The following is a 26,123-nucleotide window of genomic DNA, read 5'->3' as shown; positions in this document are numbered from 1 at the left end:
ACAGGTAATTTACCTAAAAGGAAAGGAGGGGAAGCAACTTGCTGAAGCCACTCAACTAGTGAGAAGTTCAGTGCCTGTTCACCACCCTGTAGCCGCAGCCCTGAGTACAAAGACAGCTCCCTGGCTAGAGTGGCATCTGCTCAATGAGGCATCTCCCGCTTAGCTTTAGGGCCCAAACTCCATAGTTTTCAAACAGCTTCCACTCAGTGAAACTTCCCTCAGAAGGGAGGGAGGGGGAAGACGGGAAGTGCTCCCCGCTACAGGCCCTGTTCTCGGGCACACGTGCATTATCCAACTTCACCACCACATGACCCTCTGAGGTGGGCACTGTTATTATTTCCATTTTTCAGACAAAGAAACCACAGTCAAGAAAAGTCAAGTCCCTTGCTAAGGTCACACAGTTAGCACGTGCAGAGCCAGGATGGAGCCTAGGCAGGTACAGCCAGGACAGCAGGGAGGGAGAACCACCGTCAACGCACTTTCACGAGCCTTCAAACTGGCTTCCGGCAGGAAGTGAGCGCCAGGGAGAAGCTATGGCCATGGGGAGGCAGCGCAGGGTGCTGGGCAGCGGGGGGGGGGGGGCCCAGGCTGGGCTCGGACTCCCAGCTGCGGCAGGCTCCGGGTGCCTCAGGTAGGTCACCGAGTCTCAGGGTGAGGGTGGGGATGGTACCATACCTGTCACCCTGCCGCCTGGTGTGTGTGTGTGTGCGCGCACGCGCGTGTGTGTGTGTGTGAAAAGGAGAGAGAGAGAGAGAGAGAGAGAGAGAGATCTTTGTATGCTTTGAAGCACTCAACAAACACAAACTGTTATCACTATTGCAAGGGGAGACAGGAATTTTGAAGTCATCTATTAAATTCCTGGCCTTGTGGCAATCATGACACTGATTTAGTCAGTTATAGGTTAGAGATTTAAAAACTACAATCCACGTTTCTGAAAGGGCACCTTTCATCCTGCCTCTCTCAAATGCCTCCGGTACTATCAAGGGCTCTCACCAGTGCGTGCTGTAATCGTGCTCATAACATAGCTAACGTTACCGGAGCCCCTATCACGTGCTGAGTAGCATGCTATGTGCTTTTTTTACTTTATCTTAAATAATCCTCCAAATAATCATTTTCCAAATACTAATCCCAGGAGGTAGGTACGCTTGTTATCTCCGTTTTACAAGTTACAGAAGTGAAGCAACTTGCCCAAAGTTATAACTAGTAAGCAGCAGGGCCAGCATTTGCACCGAAGACAGTCAGACTCAGACACTCTCCTTATCACACGGAGTTCTCTGCATTAGCTTGTGAGGCCCTCTGTTTGACAGCAGCTCTGGGAAGCGAGAGGCACAGAGTTGAGGAAAATGGGCACTCGCAATTCTATGTAAGGCCCTTGCAATGGGCCTGCTGTCTCCTCTTACAGGGCCAACTCGAGAATGCCTAGCGATCGCACTCAAAGTTACACCTGCCTCCGTCAGAGGCTGTGGAGTCTCATCAGGGATTAACAATGCACGGACAGTTATAGTTCTATCAGAAACTAGCTTTGTGGCCACATAATGAACAATACAACCCAGTGGAGCTTTCGGAGGAGCATTCCTTATATTGCTATAAACAGAGCTGTATAAAAAGACTTATTCCTAAAGATGCAGACGTAGAGAATGGACTTGAGGACGTGGGGAGGGGGAAGGGTAAGCTGGGACGAAGTGAGAGAGTGGCATGGACATATATACACTACCAAATGTAAAACAGATAGCTAGTGGGAAGCAGCCATATAGCACAGGGAGATCGGCTCGGTGCCTAGAGGGGTGGGATAGGGAGGGTGGGAGGGAGACGCAAGAGGGAGGAGATATGGGGATATATGTATATGTATAGCTGATTCACTTTGTGATACAGCAGAAACTAACACACCACTGTAAAGCAATTATACTCCAATACAGATGTTAAAAAAAAAAAGGAATTATTCCTAAGACATCTGTGCTCGTGATCATGTCTTTACACGAGCTTTGCAAACAAGGATAAAGTCCAATTTAGGCTGCGTATTGAACATCACTTCTCCATTCAATTGGGAAAGGTAATTCAAAGTATTCCAAAGGCACAAATGCTGCGCTGGATCTCATTTTTACCAAAGGTCTCAGCCATCTTTCCTGATCACTACCAGAACTGTTAATACACAAGATGATGAGCTGACTTGAGCTTCACTTTGTGTCAGCAACGTGGTGTGGTGGGGAAAGTGACTCAGAGCGAAAAAAAGTGTTGACGGAGATGCTACCACTTCTTAGCCGTGTGTCCCTGGGCAGGATTACTCAGAAATTTTCTGGGCCTAAGCTTCTTTATTAGTTGATTTCTCTTCATGCGTTTGGTTGCTCTGTCTCCTGCCCCCCCTCTCCAGAATGCAAGCTCGCCAGGGTACAGACTTCCTACCTCTGTATCCCCTCTGCCTTGTTCAGTAAGTATTCACTGAGTAAAATACTATATAAATTGGCAAAATGGGGATGATGATGCCTTTCTCACAGGGTTTTTGTGTGGATTTAAACAGTGGATACTGTCCAGATGAGATACTAGAAGCAACCACGCTTACCACCTACCAGTACTGTGCTGGGTGATTCACCTGTTCTCATCTAATCCTCACCATGAGAGGGTCTCTCAATCATAAAGCGCCTATAAACAGAGGGTGCCCATGTAATCATTCTGTGAACTTTACACGTGTAAATTCTGTGGTGAACCAAATACCAAAATTAAGAACACATTCAATCATGTGTTTGTCATTCATTCATTCATTCATTCATTTGTCAAAGTTTATCCGGCAGCTGCTGTGGGCAGGCCTATGCTGAGTCCTGGGAATGTGGAGTAAGACACGTTTGCTACCCTCATGGAACTTACCGTCTCGTAGAGGATCTGGCCAGAAAGGTGGGTGAGGGCCACATCACAAAGCACCCTAAGTACCATACTGAGTTTGGACTTCATTCTGGGGAATGGGTGAAACCAAAGGCCCATCCCTGCAGAGCTCAAGGAGGCACAATGTTCCCCATGGCCTCGCCTCTAGGATGGCCATTGTAATGTGAGAGACGAGAATTCAATGAGTCACATCTCTCATCATTAATACGCTTAAGGGGCGATGTTTTGACTCTCAAGGCCACCACTATGAAAGAAATGATGTGAATATAGGCTTTGTGAATCCTCTGCCCCTCTAAGAGTAGAGGTGTTGAAGGCTGGAGTTCAGGTGAAGAAGAAAAGCATTCAGAGACATGGGTAACCCACTGCTACATGACCAAGGTCAGGGTCAGGGCCCTGAACAGGAATGTACGGTATACACGTCACAGTGGAAACCTCCTCCCTCCATCTAAGCTGTGCCCTTATTCTCCCCACATTTACCGACAGAACAGTCGTGTCCAGTCCAGTTTGGGTCACAGCTGCAAAGCCCGGTGTCTGGGAGGAAGGTTCCGTGGCCCGAACACTGGTCCAAGCACGTGGCCCTGGGCGTCTCACAGTTGGTGCCTCCCCAGCCCACAGAGCAGTGGCACTCGCCTCTCACGCAGACCCCCCGGCCCGAACACGTGGGGTCCATGCAGTCCACTGCAACACACAGGAGAGATAACAGAGGTAAGTATCGGACTAGCAAGGGTGAGGCTTCTTTAAGCAAATTGCTATACTTTGTAGTGGAGGAGCTTCACATGCTCAGGGAGAAGGACCCAGGTTTCCGTGGAGAGGTCACTTGGTAAGGTGAAGAGAATAACTCTAGCAACGGTAGACCTGGTTTCCCGCCCCTACCCGGCGGTTGACTGTTTAACCTCTCAAGTCTCGGCTCCCTCACCTGTAAAACGTGCATACATATTTGTACCTCTTGACTTGAGGTATCCCGTACCTGCTCTGAGCTTCCATCTATAAAGCAGGTCTGGTCAAATTACCTACCTCTCAGGTGGCTATGAGGACCAAACGACACGGATGATTTGAAAGGACAGTAGAGGCTGTAAATTGTTGCAAAGAAGTTACCTGTCCATTTTATCAGGACATTCAGTAGCATGACTTGGGCAGCCTGTGGTCAGAGCTCATTTATAATCCAGACGTGATTTTACTTTATTTACCAATTACATTGTATAGCCCAGTTTATTTGACTTTTGCACAAAAGAGTGGGAGACTCGGCCTGGGTATATTAGAATCACAGACACAAATGGGCAGAGACTTTACAAAGAGCATCATTCTGGGAACAGGCTGTTCATTTTGAGCATCACCTCGTTAAGAAAGCCCTTTCACTATTTGGGTTTTTAAAGGAGTTCAACGTAATTACTTCAATGGTAAATAGGAAGACCAAAGGTCAGGAGCAACCATTTGATAAAAACATAATAACAAAAACAACAGTAACCATGATATTAGTGTTCATTTAGTTCCTCTTCTATGCCATATCTTGCTATTAAACCTTTTGTATGCATTATCTCATTTAACCCTAACAACGACCCCTTGAGGTAGATACCATTACCATCCTCATTTTACAGATGAGGAAACTGAAGCACAGAGGTTAAATAACTTGCCCAAGATCACACAGTGGTAAGTGGAGGACTTTAAATTTGAAGCACTCTTCTCTGGTATAGATCTCTTGCTATCTCTTCTACAACCTTACTGGTTCCAAAATACATGCGCACATGGATACAGACATCGTACATAGAACGGTTAAAAACAGAAATCAAAAGAAAACAGCACAGCGAAAGAAACAGGGCAAAGTGGAAAATTAAGAAAGCCAAATGAAGGCAAAGAATCTCTTTTCTTGCAGTCTCTGGACACCACTTAATAATAATGGTTTAAACATGACCTGTTGGAGTTCCTGGTAATTAAACATGATAAAAATAATAATACTGATAAATTTTCATGACCTGCCTCAGATCTCAGAACCTCAGAAGGATTATTCTGGCCCATTAGCCTACTATGATAATTCCCTAGATCCAGAGAGTTTTCCAATTTGACAGGAAACGACTCAGCAGTTCCTATCCCTAGGCCTATAAAGGTATTTCCCGTTCAGTGAGTGCCTGGACCCCAGCTTGGGGTTGAAGCTATCTTTCAGCTGCCCTCGAGGTTGAATCTATAAATCTCTACTGTGGGGCTTCCCTGGTGGCGCAGTGGTTGAGAGTCTGCCTGCCAATGCAGTGGCTGAGAGTCTGCACTGCCAATGCCAGTGCCCCGGTCCGGGAAGATCCCACATGCCGTGCAGCGGCTGGGCCCGTGAGCCATGGCCGCTGAGCCTGTGCATCCGGAGCCTGTGCTCCACAACGGTGAGAGGCCCGCGTACCACCAAAAAAAAAAAAAAAAAAAAAAATCGGCACTGTTAGCGGAGCAAGCTGGAGGGTGGCAAGTTTAGCAAGAGGCCCTCGGCATCACAGTACTTGTTCCTCAGACACAGTAAGTCTGATAGGGACCCAGGAACGAGCAAAGTGAATCCGATGCTCTCAGAAGCTGGTCCAGGCAGGGAAGAAAGAGCAGAAAGAACTGATGAGAGGCTACCTCCAGGCAATTCATCATCAATTAACCATCACTTCGGAAGGTCAACTGGACAAAGCAAGAGTGGGGTGCAAAGGGAGTTTTGAAGACGACTGCACCTTGGGGCGGTCTAGCAAACCTTGACTGAACTGGCTGAGATTCCTGCCAGAATGCTGTCCCTGCTGTTCCCACACCTAGGGCCATTACCTATGCCACAGTGACCCTCTGCCCAAGAGGTCCCACACAGACTGCACATCTGCCTTCCCCTTCTGGGGCCTCTGGGGAGACTGGAACCCTAGGGTGCGATTAAAATGGTCTCTTTCCCTCACACTGGGTTAGTTTCCCTAACGATATTTGTTTTGCAGGGAGCTGTGTATAACGTGGGAAGATCAGTGGGCCGGGGGTCGGGGAGCTGAAGGAATACAGGGGAAGCTGGCAGGGAGGTGGGCAGCTTTGGGTAGAAGACTGTCTAACTTAGTTTCTTCTCAGAAGAGGTGCCAAGCAGTTACATTTTTTTTTTTCTCCTGTGCAGACCCTGCCATTCAAGCCAAAATTTCTGGCAGACGCTTGGCCCATTAATGAAATGATGGGGCCTGCATGGCCAGGCTGCAAACACATCTCTTTTCCCCAAATGTTCCACGCTTCAGTGACCACACAAGCTATCAGACTCGCTTCAGGACCCACAACACAGCGGCTCACTTTTCACTGCAAAAGGCTTAGGTGGGCCCCTCTGCCCCTCCCCCAGCTCCCTCTAAGCGTTCTGCCGGAGGCGTGCCTCAGGCTTTAAAAAACAGGGGGCAGTTTTGATTTGCATTTCTCTAATGATTAATGATGTTGAGTATTCTTTCTTGTGTTTCTTGGCAATCTGTATATCTTCTTTGGAGAAGTGTCTATTTAGGTCTTCTGCCCATTTTTGGATTGGGTTGTTTGTTTTTTTGTTATTAAGCTGCATGAGCTGCTTATAAATTTTGGAGATTAATCCTTTGTCAGTTGCTTCATTTGCAAATATTTTCTCCCATTCTGAGGGTTGTCTTTTGGTCTTGTTTATGGTTTCCTTTGCTGTGCAAAAGCTTTTAAGTTTCATTAGGTCCCATTTGTTTATTTTTGTTTTTATTTCCATTTCTCTAGGAGCTGGGTCAAAAAGGATCTTGATGTGATTTATGTCATAGAGCGTTTTGCCTATGTTTTCCTCTAAGAGTCTGACAGTGTCTGGCCTTACATTTAGGTCTTTAATCCATTTTGAGTTTATTTTTGTGTATGGTGTTAGGGAGTGTTCTAATTTCATACTTTTACATGTAGCTGTCCAGTTTTCCCAGCACCACTTATTGAAGAGGTTGTCTTTTCTCCACTGTATATTCTTGCCTCCTTTATCAAAGATGAGATATCATCTCACACCTGTCAGAATGGCCATCATCAAAAAATCTAGAAACAATAAATGCTGGGGAGGGTGTGGAGAAAAGGGAACCCTCTTGCACTGTTGGTGGGAATGTGAATTGATACAGCCACTATGGAGAACAGTATGGAGGTTCCTTAAAAAACTACAAATAGAACTACCATACGACCCAGCAATACCACTACTGGGCATATACCATGAGAAAACCATAACTCAAAAAGAGTCATGTACCAAAATGTTCATTGCAGCTCTATTTACAACAGTCAGAACATGGAAGCAACCTAAGTGTCCATCAACAGATGAATGGATCAAGAAGATGTGGCACATATATACAATGGAATATTACTCAGCCATAAAAAGAAATGAAATTGGGTTATTTGTAGTGAGGTGCATAGACCTAGAGTCTGTCATACAGAGTGAAGTCACAAAGAGAAAAACAAATACCGTATGCTAACACATATATATGGAATCTAAGGAAAAAAAAAAAAGGTCATGAAAAACCTAGTGGTAAGATGGGAATAAAGACACCGACTGACTAGAGAATGGACTTGAGGATATGGGGAGGGGGCAGGGTAAGTTATGACAAAGTGAGAGAGTGACATGGACATATATACACTACCAAAGGTAAAGTAGATAGCTAGTGGGAAGCAACCACATAGCACAGGGAGATCAGCTCGGTGCTTTGTGACCACCTAGAGGGGTGGGATAGGGAGGGTGGGAGGGAGGGAGACGCAAGAAGGAAGAGATGGGAACATATGTATATGTATAACTGATTCACTTTGTTATAAAGCAGAAACTAACACACTATTGCAAAGCAATTATACTCCAATAAAAATGTTAAAAAAAAACAAAAACGGGGCAATAAACTTCAGAAGAAGGAAGAGGGAGAGAGAGAAAAACGTAAGCTTGTTAGCTGGTGTTTTATAAACACAGTGAAACCTGTTAGAACAGAACTGAGAGGGAATGGAAGCGAGGAGAGGGGACAGGATGAAGGCCCAAGAAACCCCCACTATAAACACAAGGACTGTGCAAGGATGCTTCACCAGAGAAACAGAAATAATAAGAGGAATCATTACCAGATGGCCCTTCTCGGGAAAGAAAGCAGGAGTGAAAACATTTCTTTTCAAATAATAATGTAAATCAAATTGCTAAACAGGTTCTCTCTTTCTCTCTGTAAATGACCTTGCAGTCTGGAGCACCGGCTGATCAGGAGGACAGCCTCCCCTCCTTGGCCCACATGGCATGGTGGGGCTGGGGAGTGGGACAGCCCCACTGCTTCAGGAGGAATCTCCCCTTTGTTTTTCTTTCCTTCAGAGAGTCTTCACCTCAAGTGACTAAATGAAAAGGGAAAGCAGAGGAAGGTCACCATTGTCAGGATGAGAAAGCCAAGTCCCTTTGTTCAGGGGCCGGGCTCCTTGCTGAGCTCAGACAGCCCAAAGTAATCCGCATCAAAGCTAATAGGTCTGAATCAGGACCTCCAGCCACACTCGGGGTTTAGAGACAGCCCTTGCTCTGAGAGGTGATGGATGCTTTCCAGACACTAATCCCTTCCCATTCCCCACTCTTTTAAAATGGGCCCATTATATTCTCTCATTTTTTAGGGGAAATGATGCCTTGAGGAGGGGATACTCATTAAATCCCCAGTGGGTTAGAAGACTAGCTCTCCTTGGAGCCTCCTCCACCCGCTGGAGAAGGTGCCAGGGCCCTAGACGGTGGACAGTGGGAGGTAATGACTACTAACATCGTCCATCAGTTTCAAAGTCCATCCATTTCAAAAGACCCTGGATACAGTGAGTGCGGTGAAACAAGAAATGTGCTTCAATAGACCCCAGAATGATGCTAATGATATAAGAGCTAACATTTTGGGAGCATTTCCTATGTGGCAGACACTGAGCTACGTGCTTCACGTGGGTCATTTAATCTCGTCCTCACAACGACCCTCTGAGGAAGGAACTCCCATTTGACACATGAGGGAACTGAGGCCAGTAAGTGGCAGAACGAGGACTCAAACCTACATCTAATTCCGGAGTGTGCACTCCCGATGGCTACTCTCTATTGCTTGTGAGAAGACCCCTCCTTTCATCGGGAAATCCCATGTGGTCAGGAGGAAAGAGTACCATGTCTGAGGTGAGAAGACCTGGACTGAATTCCAGCCCTGCCATCAGTTAGTGCTATGACTATGGGCGTGTCGCTGCCCTTCCCTGGGCCTCAGGTTCTTTGTGAGATAGAAGTATTTACTTATCTCACCTGGTTAGGTTTTCTCGGGAAGAACTGATGTCACCCTTAAGTCAGCAGTTCACTTCCTAGCCTCGATCTGCACAGGCATATGTTTACTTTATGAAGGAGGGAGACACATTTATGAGCACCTAAGAGCCACAAACATGAACACACACACACACACACACACACACACACACACACACAGGAGTGAGACTGTGGAAGGCAGTGTATGGAGGTCTACAACAGACTCACACTTCAGAAATGGAGAGCAGAGGAACTTAAGGGGGAGGAGAGCGAGCTCAGGCTACGGAGCCAGAAAGCCTGGGCTCCAACCTGGCTCTGCCATCTACCAGCCATGGGACCTTGGGCAAGTCATTTGACTGCCTGAGTCTCAGTTTCCTCAACTATAAAAGGGAGATGATTCCCCTTCCCTGCTGGGGTTTGAAGCTAAATGACACCAGGCTTTTAGCACAGAGGCTTGCATGCAGGAAGTGCTCAATACACACGCTTCTCTTCCCCTCGCTGAGCAGGACCCTCGTTCGTCTGTCTTCTCCCTTTAGGTTAGTGACTGTTGCCAAAGGCGTCCTGGCTTGGGGGTGGGGGGGTCACAGGGCCGCTCAGGAGGCTCCCTCTGCTCCCTGGATGCCCTCGTGGCCCTGCCTGCTGGCCTCTGTCTCACAGCGAGGTGCCGAGCTGCTTGCCCGCAGGTCTTACCTTCCTCGCAGTTCTCGCCCTTGTAGCCGGGGTTGCAGATGCAGGTGCCCATGATGCAGGTGCCGTGGTTACTGCAGGCCACGTCGATGCACTGGTTGGTGGGCACGTCGCACTCGGCGCCCTTCCAGCCGCTGTGGCACAGGCACCTGCCCTTCATGTACTGGCCGTTCCCACTGCAGAGCACGGGGCAGGAGGCTGCAGAGACAGCGTGGGAGGCCTGGCCTGAGTCCACGCCCCACGCACCCCATCTGGCCTCTGTCCCCTTCTCCCCTGGGCTTCAGCTGCTTTGCCACAATTCCCACGTGTGTCCATCTGTTTGCTTCTCTTGCTTTATTTCACTCCAGTTAAAACACATCAGGAATCGTAGGGGAAGGTGTACAGTGCAGGGCCTGGCACAGTTGGTGCCCACTGAACGCTGCTTTCCCCCCGTCCCCCTCACGTTACTGGTGCTGCACGGTGGTCACCAGCATCCTTAGATAGGAGGCTTCAGTCTGGTCCTTGGGCTCACTGGAAAAGACAGCTGGGCCTCCTGCCCTCCCCGCATCCCTCCTCCAGCACCCCCCTCCTAGTAGCACTGCATTTCGCTTCCCCATTCCTCACGTGCAGGGCCACTTACTATCATCTTTAACCCAGCCAATCTCAGCTTTCCTTGCCTTTCAGGTCTCCACTCGAGTCCCACACGCCGCTGCCCCCATAAGAGAATAGCTGAGCCCAACCTGGCTCTTTAAAGTATTATCTTTCCATTTTGCCACTTAGTGTAAAGGGTTTTGTGATCGTCTGTACGAAGGACACTATATAAAAATAAATTACATTGCACTGTGCTGTAAGTACCTACCAGCCTTACTGAGACACACTAAGGCTGCTTTATACATGACTCTTAACTTTAAGTGCATATGGGATGAGACACTAATTCTTGTTAGAAGGTATGACTCTTCTCTCTGCACCACCTTCCCCCTGCTCCCACCTGGCTTTTTTCCTTTTTAAAACACTCAGCAGGTAATTGCTGTGCTTCCTCAAGGCCGCTGGCTCTGCTGTCTCACACTGGGTCTATTTCACGTCAGGAAGAACAAGCAGAATCCCCATGGCAGCACCACGGCGTGGCATTTGGAGGGCGCCGTTTCCTCGGCCTGGAAAACCATCTCTGCCTTCCACCAATGAACATCTCGTCTTAGTTCCAGTGTCACCCCATCTGGGGAGCCTTTACTGGTCCTCATTCCATCCAAGCAAAGACCCTTTCATGCTGACAGATGTTCCCCGCATCTAACCTCGCTCTAGGTGTACTTCACTTATCACTGCTTTGTCATCGTCTATTTCCCTGTCTGTCTCCCAGACTGAGAGGTCCTGGGCTTGGGTCTTGCTACGTGTTGTAACCTCAGTGTCCAGCACAGGACCAAGCCCTGAAGGGCACTAAGCAAATGCCTGTTGAATGAGGGAAGAGGTAGAGAAACCAGAGGAAAGGGCCATTTTAGTTTCCCCAAGAGGAGTGCCCAATTCTCGGGAGTACAGATCTGCCCTGGCATTTTCCTCGTTAATTCTTCCAGGACAGAAATGAAGGCCAAAGGCACAGGCAGATCACGGGCAGCCTTTAAACTCTCCCTGTAGTGGTGACCATTAGCATCGTACGTGCCCGAACAGGAGGCCACATTAGTGTCCTGTGTGGAGAAGGGCAGCCTCACCTCCCAGTCCCTCCCCTTGGTGGCCCCGTCAAGACTCTGCCTGCACTGTTAGATGGTAGGAACTGGAGCAGCAGCTCAGGCCCTTCCACGAGGTCAGAGACAAACCAACTCGCTAAAGACAAACGTCCAAGATGCTCGGCAAAAGGCCGATCGGTCCCCCAAGGGGAAATCTACTTTTTAAAAGAACCCCCATGGCCGCTCCTCCTGTTCTCACAATGGACATGGGGTTCCCTGTGGCTGCCCTTCCTTCCTGACCTCCCCAGTCATGCACCCACGGAAAACACGGCTGGGTCAGGGCTCTGCCTGCGGACCTCCCTCTCAGGGCTTCAGAGGACTGGCTCTTGGGAGCCCTTCTCACAGGAGGCAGGAGCTGGCCTGGATTTCTGCGCTTGCTCGGAGAAGTGGGACCTGAACTGCCCACGGGGTCGCAGGGTGGACCTTGTAAGCCCACAAGCGGGGTTCTCACCTCGACCGCAGTCAGGGCCCAGGAAGCCCAGGAAGCAATGGCAGGTCCCAGAGATGCAGTCGCCATTGCCGTAGCAGTTGCTGGGGCAGTTATCCACGGATTCTGTGGGAGAAAAGAGAAACAGAGTTGCAAACGGAAGCTTCTTTACCCAAACAGAGGGCCTGGGAATCCAGCCTCAGGTTAACTAGGACCCACACATTTGAGTGCTTCTGGCCCAGTCAGTGAAAGGAATCAATAAAGTTAAAAATGATGTATTTACTCTTACTGAGGTACATCTCAACCGACGTTAAGAGACGTGTTTGGGAAAATGTGTGCCTAAACCAATGTTTTATAAATCAACTTTGTATCTACAAATGCAGTAGAAATTTTTCAGCTACAAACATTGGGAGAAAATAGTTTAACCCATTAGTGGTTATCTTTGGAGGCTGGGTTATGGGGGAGATTCTTGGGGTCTTCTTGACACTCTTCTATGTTTTACATTTTTCTCATAATGGGCTGAGGCTCCATGAATTTGTTTTTTCATAAAGCTACTGGGGATTTGCAAATCTGTCTCTTCCCACTTCTGATTCTCCATCTATCAGTCCAGGCCCCAGCATCTCTCACCGGGGCTCACACAACGGCCTCATGGCTGGCCTCTCAGAGTCCTCTCCCCCTCTCCCCCTGATTCATTCACCACCCAGCAGCCTGAGCCATCTCTCTGAAACAATCTGATCCTGTCATTCTCTGACTTAAAACCCTTCAATGGGCCCCCATCTGCCGCAATGAAAAAATCCAAGCTCTTTCCAAATGCGTCAGAGTTTTCCTTCACATTCCCTTTGCCGTACCTGCATCCCCAGCATTGCCAATCAGTGCCCACCTTCTGCAGCGATGCTACTGTCTCTAATTCGTCCTAACATTGTACATTCGGTATCGTCTATGTGACATGCCAAGGAAATATAGGATTCATTTCAGAGAGACTTTAGTAAAAAACTAATCAATGTTTTGTAGCTCCAGTTAGTCAACCTGTTATCTAGGAAGTCTTTATTTGGAACAGCTCGTTTCTCAATAATGCTGGACATGGAATAAAGGAAGAAGCCACTACATCCTGAATGCCTTCTTTGTGCCACGTATTTCCACAAAGGTTATTTCAGTTCACTGTCACGAAATCTTCAAGCATGTATCAATATTCCTATTTTACAAACAACAAAGAAATGACAAGATGAGGAGGCTGATAGAGAGATGAAGGGACTTGCTGAAGGCCCTGGAGATACTAAATCATGGATGCCACATCTGAACCCAGGCCTCTGGACTCCAACCCCTGGTCTTCTTCAATGATGCTATGCTATCTGGGCCTTAAAGGAACTAACTCTTCAGCAGAAGCCAGGGATGAACAAGGCAGATGTGTGGGCCAGTGAGGCCAGTCCTGAAGACAGCAAAGGACCAGTTGGAAGGCAGCGAATTCTAGGACTTTCAGAGCTTGAAGGGATTGAAGAGACCACCTAGTCTAATAGTCTCATTCAATAGAGAAGGAAACTGAGACCCATAGGGAGGGCAGTGACTCACCCAAGGTCTCCGAGAGAGTCAGCAGAGTCAAGTTAAAGCAGAGAAAAGGTTAGTGCAGTGGGGCAGAGCTAAAGACTCAACCTGTTGTCTTAGCTCCCAAGTGTAAGTCATGAAGCCAAGACTAAGACCTCTGTTAAATGAGATGTCACCATATGAGACATGAGTCTTACCTACAGGAAAGTTGTGGCTTAACTGGGAGACTGGGATAACAGCTGTCACCCAGGCAGCAGCACGGGGCGTGGAAGCTCTGCCTAGAGGTAAGGAGACCTGGTTCTGGGGCCCATCCTTCTAGAATCATGCTGGGTGACCTAAAGTAACTTCCTTCCCCTCTCTGGGTCTCACCTTCCTCATATGTGAAATGAAGGTGATAGCAGAGATGATTCCCAGGACTGCTTCCTGTTCTAAAATTCTATAAGCATCTTGCAGAAAAGGTGTCCAGACAGGGCATCAAGCCTTAAATCCAGGAAATCACTTAGGGCAATGCAATGGCAGCTGATATGGGGTAAAACTAGCAGAGGGAAGGCTTCTTGGAGGAGGTGAGCTTGAAAAATGGCTTGAGTGTGGATAGGTGGGGGAAAGGTGGGGGGATTTTGAGGTGCTCACAGCATGGTGCATTTCCCAAAAAGGTCTTTTCCCAGTTGTCTGCCGTTATCAACTTGGAAAAGACTGAAAACATTTGGGAAAAGGGTTCAGATGTATGCTTCTTTTTGTGAGCGGGTGGAAAATTCCCCTTGCGCGCTGTCCCTCTGCTATCCTGAGCAGCATACGACACTAACACAGAGTTAAGAACGCGAGGGCCTAGTCTAGCCTGTGTTCTCATTTCAGGGAGTCTGAAGCTGTCTGGGACCTGGCAGAATGAGGCTCACGAGCCAGGGCCCTGAGCATCTCTGCTCTCCATTGGCTTTGCCTGGGAGAACCCATATGCCTTTAAGTCCCTAAAGCCTCTATGTTAGGAGTGGCTTCCGAAACACTGTTTTTATAGAGAATGACTTCGGACATTTCCTTCTGAATATTCTTTTAACAATAAGAATTTTGAGTAAAGTTTAAGGCAAGATTATTTTCTCTTTAGGCTACTGGCTAATGGCACAAATGGAGGGTGGGTTCTACCTGCAGTCTTGCAGAAGGAGTACAGGACAGAGAGGCAGAAAGCCTGCTTTTAGCTCTTGTTCTGCTACTGAAGGGCTCTGGGACCTTGGCCACAGCACTCGATCTTCCTGCACCTGTTTCCTCAAATGTCACCTCCTCTGACAAGACTTCCTCATTTCTTAAACAGGCTAAGATACTCCTGGGACTTTTTCCATCACCCCTATTAAAGCACCAGATAGGCAACACTGTTGACTGTGAGGACAGGACATCCTTGAGGACAGAAACCAAGTATATTCACTTACACATTTGCCCTGGTGTCCAAAGAAGGGTCTCAGTAAATGTTTGATGCTGTCCCTGAAAGAATTTGGCTAGATGTTCTCAGAGATCCCTCCCAGATCTAAAATTCTATGGTCTAGGCCTTCTCAAACCCAGTGGTATAAAATATGTCTCCTCATACAAGTACCATAATTTCCAGCTGTGTTTTTTTTCTTTTTCTTTTTCCTTTCTCTCTTTTTTTTTAATCTTTCTTTTTTCTTTTCCAGCTGTGTTTTTTTTCTTTTTCTTTTTCCTTTCTCTCTCTTTTTTTCTAATCTTTCTTTCTTTTTTCTTTTCCAGCTGTGTTTTTAATAGGATCAGTTGCAGGTAAGTGTCACACACTTTCTAGATTTTGATTTATGAAGTCTGTAAGACAAAAACCTGTTAATTCAAAAAGTCTTCCTAGTGAAAAAGTAAGGCACATATATTTTCTGTGACTGAGTATCATGTTGGTTGCTGTATCTGACAGAATAGAAGCCTGTTTGCTACAAAACTTGCCCCAGGCTGCTGGTGTCAGAAGTTTTAGGAGATGTGGAATAATTTTACAACAGCAACATGGAAGTAGAGACATTTGGAGAATATTTCTTTTTGATGAAATGTTTTTGTATATAGTTTTTCTTCCACTTGGAAGGATTTCAACTACTTGGGGTCCACTTGGAATCCTACAAATAATGAGTCTCCAGTGACCAGATATCTCTATGCTAAATGCTAGTACAGAAGTGACACTCACTAGCTTGGGAGAAGTGTGAACTTTATCGCATAAACATGTTATGTTTTCAATTAGTGTCTGGTGAGTTTCTTCCCCCTATAGTTCCTTCCTGCTTTGCTCATGTTCACACTGCAGCTGCCTTCATGTAGTACAAGGTGTACCGTAGATCTGCTCAGATCTGAATGAAAAATTCAGCTGCCTGTAAATAACTGGTTTTCATAATTGGGTGTATGGTATGGTAGAAAACAGGGGCCTTTCCCCCCAGCTTTTGCTTTTCTATCACAACAGTGTGTTCTGCTAGGAAATTTGATTTTCAGGAACTTGTTTTTCCTTCCATCAATATTGGAATGCAGAATTTAAATGTTTCCTGAGCTCATTCTCTGGACATGTGTTCTGAGTGGGCGTGTTCTCTGGATGTTGACCAAAATATTGCTCGAAATACAAAGGGGCATCTGCAGAAGGAAGAAAAGACAACAACGGTCCTTCCTGGAGAAAACACGGGAGACGGGAAACTATAGAGGCCTTTGGTGAAGCCACAGCAGTGCCTCACTTTGTCTGCTCACCACGCTTTCCCAGAGACAGATCATTAGCATCGCCACGTCAAGGTGAACGATGATCACAGTTGGTAAGTATGTCCTCCTGAGTCTAGGGCTGATGTCTGGGAAAGCCTGCCTTCATTTGCCACCTTCTGCTTTTCTTATTTGAAATCCCGGAGCCTCGTTTTTGCAGGAAACAAGGAGAGACCACAGAGGGAAATTCTGCCTGAAGGAGGACTACTGGGCAGTGTAATTGCCTACTGGACTCCAGTTTCACAGGGGCAGTTATACGAGAAGGGGAGAGGAGGCCTTTCTCCTTTATTAGCTCACTGTGGTGTGGGCACACCTGCTTCGTGCCCTGCTCTGAGCAGGCAAACCTTTGCAGTGATGGAGCCTGAGGTTGAATTCCAGCACCAAAGACAGAAGGAACCAGTTGTGAGTGAGGTCAGAGCCCACTAGCCATCCTTGTCTCTCTTTTCTGCTCACCCAGCACTTATCCCCCCGCCTCCCCCAGCGCCTCCTCCATGTACTGCTCGCCTGTGATGTGTCCCAGCTAATAAAAGCCCGCGCTAGCTACCTACAGCTCCTCCCTCTGCTTCTCTTGTCTCTCCTTAAGCTGTAACAGTGGACGTTGGCAACTTTTTGGAAGCACTTGTTTATAGAGCCAAGGTCTACCTATTGCCAAGAGAGATGTACTCTTTGATGCCTCCTTTTGGCTTCTCTGTAGGAGGATGGATGCTAATGCTTCAGGCGAGAAGGAAGGAACATGGACTCCAGAACAGCCCATTGGATGACTGGATACATCGTCTTGTCTACAGCTGGTGAAATTTATACTCTAGGTTACATCTATTACATCCCCTTTGATCCTGAAGCCGGGGCTGGGTTTGTTGTCGACAACCAAAAGAAGAGAGGGAAACAAACCAGACAGCAAAGCTGGGTGTTAATTCTACAGTTACTCTGACAGAGACCCTTTCATTCCCTCAAATGGAACTGTGAAAGGTCTATCATATATTCTAATGTATTCCTTGTAATTACGAGAATTAGGTACTTTTGCCACCATTTCACAGTCTCACATGGAGACTGAGAGCTGAAGTCACTTTCTCAAGGTCACACAGCTGTAAGGGTGAATCTGGTAGGTGAACCAAGTTCTATCTGCAGCCAAAGTTTGTGGTATATGGCCTGGACCAAAATATGGGATCCAGTCCCATACTAGCTATGAGCCCTATGGACAAGGCATCTCTAAACATCAGTTTCTTCATCTGTGAAATGGGGTTAATAATAGCACCCACCTCAGAGGGTTACTTTGAAGGCAAATAGTGCTACGCTGTGCATGTAAAGAGGTTTGCCCAGGACTTGGCAGAGTTGGTAGTTTGGTTTTAAGGAAGGTCACACATGCTTTCCGTTTGTGAACCACAACAGCACACGAACTTGGTCTAATGAATGCAAACAAGGCAATATGGGTTCCTGGGGGGTAAACACACATACACACACGAAACACACAGAAACTCTCCACAGTAAAAACAGAAACGCAAACGAGCAATGTGCTGAACGTGATGACAGCAGGATATTTGGGTAAATTTCCTCCTGGGGAAGAAGCACTGTCAAAGCAAACTAAACCTGTTGTCTCCCAGAAGCCCAAACACAGGCCAGCTCAGGACAACATCAGAACGAACTTTCCCCCCGTGCACTCCAGTTTGGCACTGGGCGGGTGCAGGTGCTGGAAAGCTGTTCTGTGGCCTGTGAGGCGTCAGTCTGTAGGTACCCCAGCTTTCTTTGCAGATGATGGGATTCAAAGGCCTTCAGTCTGCAACAGTCTAGGTCAGTGCAATGACAAAAATCTGACAAAGCCTCTGACAGCCTGGGCTTGAAGCCAGTTCTGCACTGGCATTTGAACTGGGAGATCTCTTTTCAGTCCTACCCCAGAAGTCTACCAACCACCATTAAGAGCAGCTCCAAGGAGGGATCTAAGAAAAAGACTGTTCCCTTGATTATATTCAGTCTTGGTTCTTTGTTAATTATTTCTTTGGGGGCAAACCAAATTTCACCAATGAGACTGTGAGCTCCTTGAAGACATGCATTATGTCTGGTTCTCCAAAGAGGCAAGTCCTCAGTAATGTTTGTTGTATTGAGAAGCTAAGCCGGAGTGCAATGGAGGAAAGAGGTCAGGGTCATGGACACGGCACAACAGTCAGACTCAAGAGAACAGCTGGTGGCCAGCAAAGCTGCTGTTTCCTTGTCCTATGTTTTTAGATGTGCAATGTCTAGAAGAATGCAGGGAGTGATAGGAAGTTCAACTTTGCATTGCACTCTCAGACCGTATTTGGAGCTCAGCTGTTCACATCTGGGAGGCACATTTAAGAGCCCAATAAGATAAACTGGAGCATGTTCATTGAAGAGCAACCGGATGGTTAAGAGAATTTGAAATCACATTGCAAATACAGAATTCTTGAGAGAGTTGGGACTTTAGCTTACTAAGGGAGAATGAACCCTGCTTAAAAATAACTAAAGGGCTATTATGGGAAATAAGGATTAGACTTTTGTTTTGGTCCTAATAACTGGACCTAGGTCCAATAAGTAAGGACTATAGTCCTTGGGCAATGGAGTTGGTTTGAAAGAAGAAAGAATTTTGTAAGAGAATACCACTTACTATGTTGGGTTATCTTCTGTTGATGTATATGTATCTACCTAAATATTGTAAACTTCATGAGGGCAGGAAATGTGTTATTCATCTCTGAATCTCTAGTAAATAGTCATCCTTGACTCAAAGCAGGTCTTAAATGAATCTTTGTTAGTTAAATGGCCAAATGAACAGGCTATGTGAGCTATCAGGTCATATATTTTCAGTCACTGATGTACTGCAGGAGAGGGCAAATTAATGACTGGGATATTGCAGGGAGATTAAAGGTAGACAGTGTAGCATCTTCCAAATCGGAAATCTCACAGTGCTATGAGTCATGGTGTAAGGGAACATGCCTGGATTGGATCAAGAAACTTGGGTTCTTTTTTTTTTTTTTTTTGCGGTACACGGGCCTCTCACTGTTGTGGCCTCTCCCGTTGTGGACCACAGGCTCTGGACGCGCAGGCTCAGTGGCCATGGCTCACGGGCCCAGCCGCTCCCCCGCATGTGGGATCTTCCCAGACCGGGGCACGAACCTGCGTCCCCTGCATCGTCAGGCGGACCCTCAACCACCGCACCACCAGGGAAGCCCAGAAACTTGGGTTCTTTACTTACAAAACAGAAATAGACTCATAGGTTGGAAGCAACCTAAATGTCCATTGACAGAAGAATGGATAAAGATGTGGTACATATATACAATGGAATATTACTCAGCCATAAAAAAGAATGAAATAATGCCATTTGCAGCAACATGGATGGACCTAGAGATTGTCATAGTGAGTGAAGTTAAGTCAGACAGAGAAAGACAAATATAATATCATATGATATTGCTTACATGTGGAATCTAAAAAATTGGTACAAATGAACTTATTTACAAAACAGAAATGGTCACAGATGTAGAAAACAAACTTATCGTTACCAGGGGGGAAAGGGGGGAGGAATAAATTGGGAGATTGGGATTGACATATACACACTACTATATATAGAATAGATGAGTAATAAGGACATACTGTATAGCACAGGGAACTCTTCTCAATACTCTGTAATGACCTATATGGGAAAAGAATCTAAAAAAGAGTAGATATATGTATATGTATAACTGATTCACTTTGCTGTACAGCAGAAACTAACACAACATTGTAAATCAACTATACTCCAATAAAAATTTTTTAAAAAAGAAATAGACTCACAGACAGAAAACAAATTACTGGTTACCAAAGGGGAAGGGGGAGGAGGGATAAATTACGAGTTTGAGATTAGCAGATACAAACTACTATATATAAAATAGATAAACAATAAGGACCTACTGTATAGCACAGAGAACTACATTCAGTGTCTTGTAATAACCTATAATGGAAAATAATCTGAAGAAGAATACATATACGTGTATATACACGCACATATATATGTATAACTGAGTCGCTTTGCTGTACACTTGAAACTAACACAACACTGTAAATCAACTATACTTCAGTAATAAAAAAAAAGAATAAGAAACTTGGGTTCTCATCCTACTCCTGCCACTACCTTCTGAGGCAACCTTAGCCATGTCCCCTTTTTCTCTCAGGAACTTTCTCTTCATCTACAAAATTCATTAAATTTCTTCAGCAAACATTTATTGAGTGTCTCCTCTGGCTCAGGAAGTTTCCCGGTGCAGTGGATGACTTGGATGATCTTTCAGGTCTAAGATCCTGTGATCTAATGAATCAGATCAAATTGTCACTACTTAGAAAACTATACTAACATGAAAAAGATGAGAAAATAAATCATCATGATGTTTATGGCCTGAGGGAGAGAAAGGAAGTTTGCTCCTTTAAGGGCAGACTCCAACTTTTTAAACCTCTCTCTGTGTCCTCAGATAACTGGCCTCGCATTGTAATGTACTGGGTGAGAGGGGCCTCCAGTGAGTCACTGAGGCCAAGGGCACAGGGATGGGGATACAGAGCAGGTGCCTCACTGGCTGCTTCTGGCTAAGAGCTCCTACCTCTCTCCCCGGGGCTGTTGGCAGCAGCTTTCACAGATGCCGGAGTCCCCACAGTTGGCTCTGCTGCCTTTCCCAGAGAACTCTGCACATGCGTAGTGTGCGGCCATGCTCTGTGAGCATATGCCAGGGAGGCCACTGAGACACATGGCAAGTGGTGATGACACTGCCCAGTGCCATGCTGTTCAAGAGCACAAGGGCCTTCCAAGGAGACGTGCTTGTTCTCATGCTTGGATACAGTTTTCCTTCCTTTATAGATGTATCCATCCTTCACCCACAGCTCCTTCTGAGGAGCGAGGCTCTGCCCACAGTTCCTGCCTAAGCAGTAGGCACAGGTAGAACAGATGACCGGCCACAGCTGCTTGGACTGGGACCCAAGGAGAGTCATTTCATAGGCTGCTCAGCGCTCTATGACGTGGACTGGTGCACAGAGGCTCTGGGCCAATCAGAGTCCTACTCTAGTATTTGAAATCAAATGTGCCCAGGGAATCCGACAGCCGGTCAAAAGAGTGGAAGCCAAGAGACATGATGGAAAGAGAGGGGCTGGGGAGGTTCTTCTGGCCAGGTAGGAGCCCACGTTCAGAGGACGCAGTCCTGAGTGCGCAGAGGAAGCTGGCCTATTGGCTGGGAGAGGTAAATGGAGTGGGAGCTGAGAGAGAGGCACGAGGTCACACCGCCCATGAGAAGAAGAGAATGACGGGGACTGGGAAGCAGACTGGGCTCCCAGAGGCTTCTCAGTGCGTATTTTAGTCCCAAGCCCTGTGAACCTTTTTGAAACTACTTCACCACCACACCTGCCTTTCCTTGAGGTGGGCTGAGTGTGTTTTTGCTTCTGGCAACTGAAAGTACCCTGACACATCCATTCGCCTTGAACCTTATCAGCTCTACCTGATAGTTATCAGGCTTTGATGATAACTGGCAAGTGCAGGACAGGATGTTTTTAAAGCATTTCTGCATACAGTTGCATAGTTTTATTTGATCCTTACAATAGCTCTGTGCAGGAAGGGAAGGTGCTCTTTATTATTCCCCATTTTATAGATGGGAACACGAAGGCACAGAGAACTCGCTCAAGTTCCTGCAGCTAACAAGTGACAGGGCTAGAATTAAAATCTATATTTCTCCTCCCACCTAACTGAGGGATTCCTTGACTACACCACAACTGCCAATCCAGTAAGAAAACACGCCGATCCCACTCCTTTTGCCTCCAGTTACAGAGTGAGGACGACACAAAGGATGCTGCCAGGGCCAGGAAATTCCAAATGGTACCTAATTTGGTTTAGTTAATTGAAATTCTGGTTTTAAAACATACCTGCCAGCATTCAAACATCAAAATGTGGCTCTGGCCCCTCACACTGTATCATACTTGGGCAATAATATTGTTCCATCATTTGTTCACTGACAATTCATTCAAATAAGTCTCTGTTAGTTCCACTGTGCTGATGCCATCAGGAGGACCTGAAGTGTGGTCCCTGTTCTCAAGGAGCAGTAGAAAGGCTCCAAAGGAGCCTTTGGAGTCAGGCAGGTCTGGGACTAAATGTCAACTCTGTTACTTCTAAGGGTGAGACTTAGAGAAAGTCACTATCTGAGTCTCAGTTTACTCATCTGTGGAATGAAAAAATCGTTTGTCTTACACACTTGTACAGATTAAATAAAACCAGTGTGTGTGTGTGTGTGTGTGTGTGTGTGTGTGTATAAACACACACCTGGTACATGACAGGTGCTCAGGAAATGTTGCTTGCTCCTGTCCCTAGCATAGTTTTTTCCAAACTTTATCCTGTGTCAGTCCCCTGAGAGGAGGCTTGTTAAAACATGGATTGCTGGGCCGTACCCCCAGAGTTTCCAATTTAATAGGTCTGGGTCCCAGGTGATGTTCATGCCCTTGGTCTGGGTACCACCTTGAGAACCACTGGTCTGGAAGAAAGGCTGAGATTTTTGCACACAGGTTTATAAAAACAAGCCAGAGGGGACTGAAAGATCTAAACTATGCAAGAATGCAAAAGAATTCATGGACCACTTCCAAAGAGAAGGGTTTGATCCTCCAGGAGGGAGTGTTTGAATAGCTCTTAAAGAATAGGCAGCTTTTTGAAATGCAAAGCAGTCCTGGGCAAGATGGGGGTCGGGTGAGAGCCAGATCCAGGGGAATCATCTTTGCTGCTCCCACGAAGTGATCTGCTGATATCAGGCCAACTCCACGTCAAGTCTGTCTTTGGAACAAATTATTTAAGAAATCAATTTTGGGTTTTTTTGGTGTTTTTTTTTTTTCTTCAGTTTTTTAAAAGCTCATCTTGGCTGCTGGCTAGAGAGTTCCATCTAATGAGCATCACTTTGTGTTAAATTATTCTGTGATGACAGACAATGGAGGAACAGAAAAAGGTTCTGAGGAGGTGGGGGGGGGGACTGCTAATTATTCTCCAATCTTTTATCCAGGCTTGTCACCAAGCTTGACGCTGCTTACAAAGCACATAGAAAACCAACCCCTCAGTCCCCCTTGCATGCCATGTCTGAAAATGCACAGAAGGATGATGTAAAGATGATCTAGACACCTAGGCCCATGGTGGCCTGGCCTTGGCTTGGAGAATGGCAATGTCTGGTCGGCATCACCTCTGGCCTGAACCACGGCATCAGCCCTCCAAGTGGACTTCTGTTTCCAGCCTCGTCCCTGTCAGTCTGTCCTGCACCTGGAGGCCAGAGCTGTCATCCTGAAATTGAGTCTCTTCGGGCCACCGACAAGGCCGCTGTTCCTTAGCATCTAGAGTTGATACCACAGACCGGAGGCTTATGGACACTTTTGTTTGCAAAGCGTTTTAAAAAATTTGAATCAGTTGCCAGAATTTTTCAAAAAGGAGAATTCACAGAAAAATCTGAATGGTGGCTTTTCTTGACAAATCGGAAGATCAGCATGGCAGCAATCTCTTCTCATTTAGGAGAGGCCCAGATACCATGGTTGTCCACAGCCCCAACCTGCAGCTTCCCGCACTGCCGCCACCTGCCCGGGTCCCCGAGGCATCTGAACGCAGGACGCCAGTCCCGAGCAGCGCTTCCAGACGTCACTCATTTGGGTGCTGCCTTTACGTTGTTGCCATAGCCACACACCATCTGTCCTCTTAGGCACTTAGTATTTTTAGACTCATTTATTTTCTTAAACAAATTTATTTTAAAAAGAAATTCAAAATAATAGTTTGATATACCTAATTATACTTTTTCTAGTTTACTAAAATAAAAACCCAATTTTTGAAGTAGAGTCTGTCTATGCATAATATAAAACAATCTCAAGAACTATAAGAAACACTGGAGGGGAGAAAGCCCACATTTCGGAACCGGGAGGTGAATGCTCCAATTCCCTTTCCAAGCTAACTTCTCTGCCACAGGGGTCCTCCCCATGGCCTCTCTGTGTTGCTGCCAAATTGCTCCCCCCAGCTCCTGAACCCACCCACCCTTTTCAGCCTCCCTGACTGTGCCCACGCTGATGACTTCACCTGTAAAGCCTTCAGAAAGAAAAAGACAAATACCGTATGCTAACACACATATAAGCAATTTAAGAAAAAATACATGTCATGAAGAACATAGGGGTAAGACAGGAATAAAGACACAGACCTACTAGAGAATGGACTTGAGGATATCGGGAGGGGGAAGGGTAAGCTGTGACAAAGCGAGAGAGAGGCATGGACATATATACACTACCAAACGTAAGGTAGATAGCTAGTGGGAAGCAGCCGCATAGCACAGGGAGATCAGCTCAGTGCTTTGTGACCGCCTGGAGGGGTAGGATAGGGAGGGTGGGAGGGAGGGAGACGCAAGAGGGAAGAGATATGGGAACATATGTATATGTATAAGTGATTCACTTTGTTATAAAGCAGAAACTAGCACACCATTGTAAAGCAATTAGACTCCAATAAAGATGTTAAAAAAAAAAAAAGCCTTCCCCTCAGCCCCTTCCCCTTGTCCAAGTCCTACCTAACCTTCAAGGCCCAATTTAAATACCACCTCTTTCACGAAGCCTCCCCAGATTCCTCTTAGCAAGACAGACCTCACAGTCTCTCTTCTGAATCTAAACAGCAATTTATTTCTATCCTTCGCTTATCACCTACTGCTGTCTACCTTGCCGTCTAGTTATTTATGAGCACGGCTCCTTTTCTCTAGTAGGCTGCAAACTCCTTGAGAGGAAGGGATCCATTTCCCTTCCCCTTCCTTGTCCGTGTCTCCCCAGCAGCTGGCACACCGCCTTGTCTAGAGTGGCTGTTCACTCAACGCTTGCTAAGTATCAAATGACAAAGGGCCATGTGTGGCTGACTTCATGTCCTCTGGTGTGTCCAGCCTCAGCCTCTAAGGCTGGGCTCCTTCTGTGGGGCCTGGACTGTCTATTTCCTTGCTGATTTCTTCTTTTTTAAAAAATTTATTTTCTAACTTCGTTTTTATAAATTTTTTTTCCAGACCTGTGGCTTCACTTTCATATCTCTTCCTCTGGGCCTGTTTCATTCAGCCAGACACAATATTGGGCTCTCTACTCGCCAAACAGCACTAACCACATGTTTTGGGAACATGCAGTAATAAAACTTTGCAGGGCCCCCATTCTTCTCTCCAGCAAGAGCTGTCAAGATGGCGTCTGTGAATTATGTGCTTGAATTACTTCCACCTGGACATAACACAATAAAATGACTAACAAGACGGATACGTTCTCAGACTCTGGTGGATTTTTCTTTACAATACTTAGAATGCATGTTGGTCAGTCGTGCGATGATTGGGACAGTACTTCTTTCTTATTTATCTAGTGGGTAACACTCAGTGTAATAACTTGGGTCTATATCTTTGGGCCAGAGGCGAAGTTGGACTTCTGCTTGACACCAAAACCTATTAGAGATCATGGTAATGTAATTACATGTTCAAGTTAAACATTTTATAGCTGCTCTAGCCACCGGGACATTATCACTCCCCCAGCCTGTAGGGAGAAACTGTCCAATGGCAGAAGTGAAAGCTACACATCTTGCAAGGAATTGAGAAATAGTTGCTGTTGTGAAAAGTTTATGGAACCTTCCGGCCACCTCTGATTCTCTGGCAGAAGCAAGACTTTAAGCCACCAATATACTAGGTTATAACATAAATGTTAGCCCCTGTCTGGGCCTGACGTGGAGGGGAAGTCTCCCAAGTTTCCTAACCAATGAAACGCTGGTCAGGCCATGTGCCAGGCTGTCCTCATGTTGAAGCACTAGACCACAACCCCTGTGGCTGGCCAGCCTTCCTCCCAGGTCCTGGGCTCCTTGCACTTGTCTACTGGGCTGGAGTGTGAGCACACCCAGGTGTGGTCAGCTGGGTCCTGTCTCCCGGGCTGAGTCTCCAGGCCCTCCGTTCCTCAGAGCTGTATGTCACCTCTGGCATAATTCGGCTTCACTTGTCTGGAGCTCCCTGACCCATGACTGAGCATGAGC

General features: G+C 46.5%; 1 protein-coding gene across 4 annotated transcripts in view; it reads right to left on the bottom strand.

Annotated features, from left to right (window-relative positions):
• The window catches only part of TENM4 (teneurin transmembrane protein 4), a gene marked incomplete at both ends in the record, with an annotated part of 385,043 nt that overhangs the window by 136,245 nt on the left and 222,675 nt on the right, over positions 1-26,123 (bottom strand). For all 4 annotated transcript variants that reach the window (XM_082844520.1, XM_082844521.1, XM_082844522.1 and 1 more), the window contains 3 exons: positions 3,352-3,552; positions 9,773-9,967; positions 11,915-12,016. In XM_082844520.1, the coding sequence (XP_082700646.1) occupies positions 3,352-3,552; positions 9,773-9,967; positions 11,915-12,016 (498 nt within the window). The remainder of the gene's footprint in view (positions 1-3,351; positions 3,553-9,772; positions 9,968-11,914; positions 12,017-26,123) is intronic.

This window comes from Leucopleurus acutus (genome assembly GCF_964270905.1).
Source record: "Leucopleurus acutus genome assembly, chromosome: 8".
Classification (NCBI taxonomy): domain Eukaryota; kingdom Metazoa; phylum Chordata; class Mammalia; order Artiodactyla; family Delphinidae; genus Leucopleurus; species Leucopleurus acutus.
This window is presented reverse-complemented; position numbering and strand designations above follow the sequence as displayed.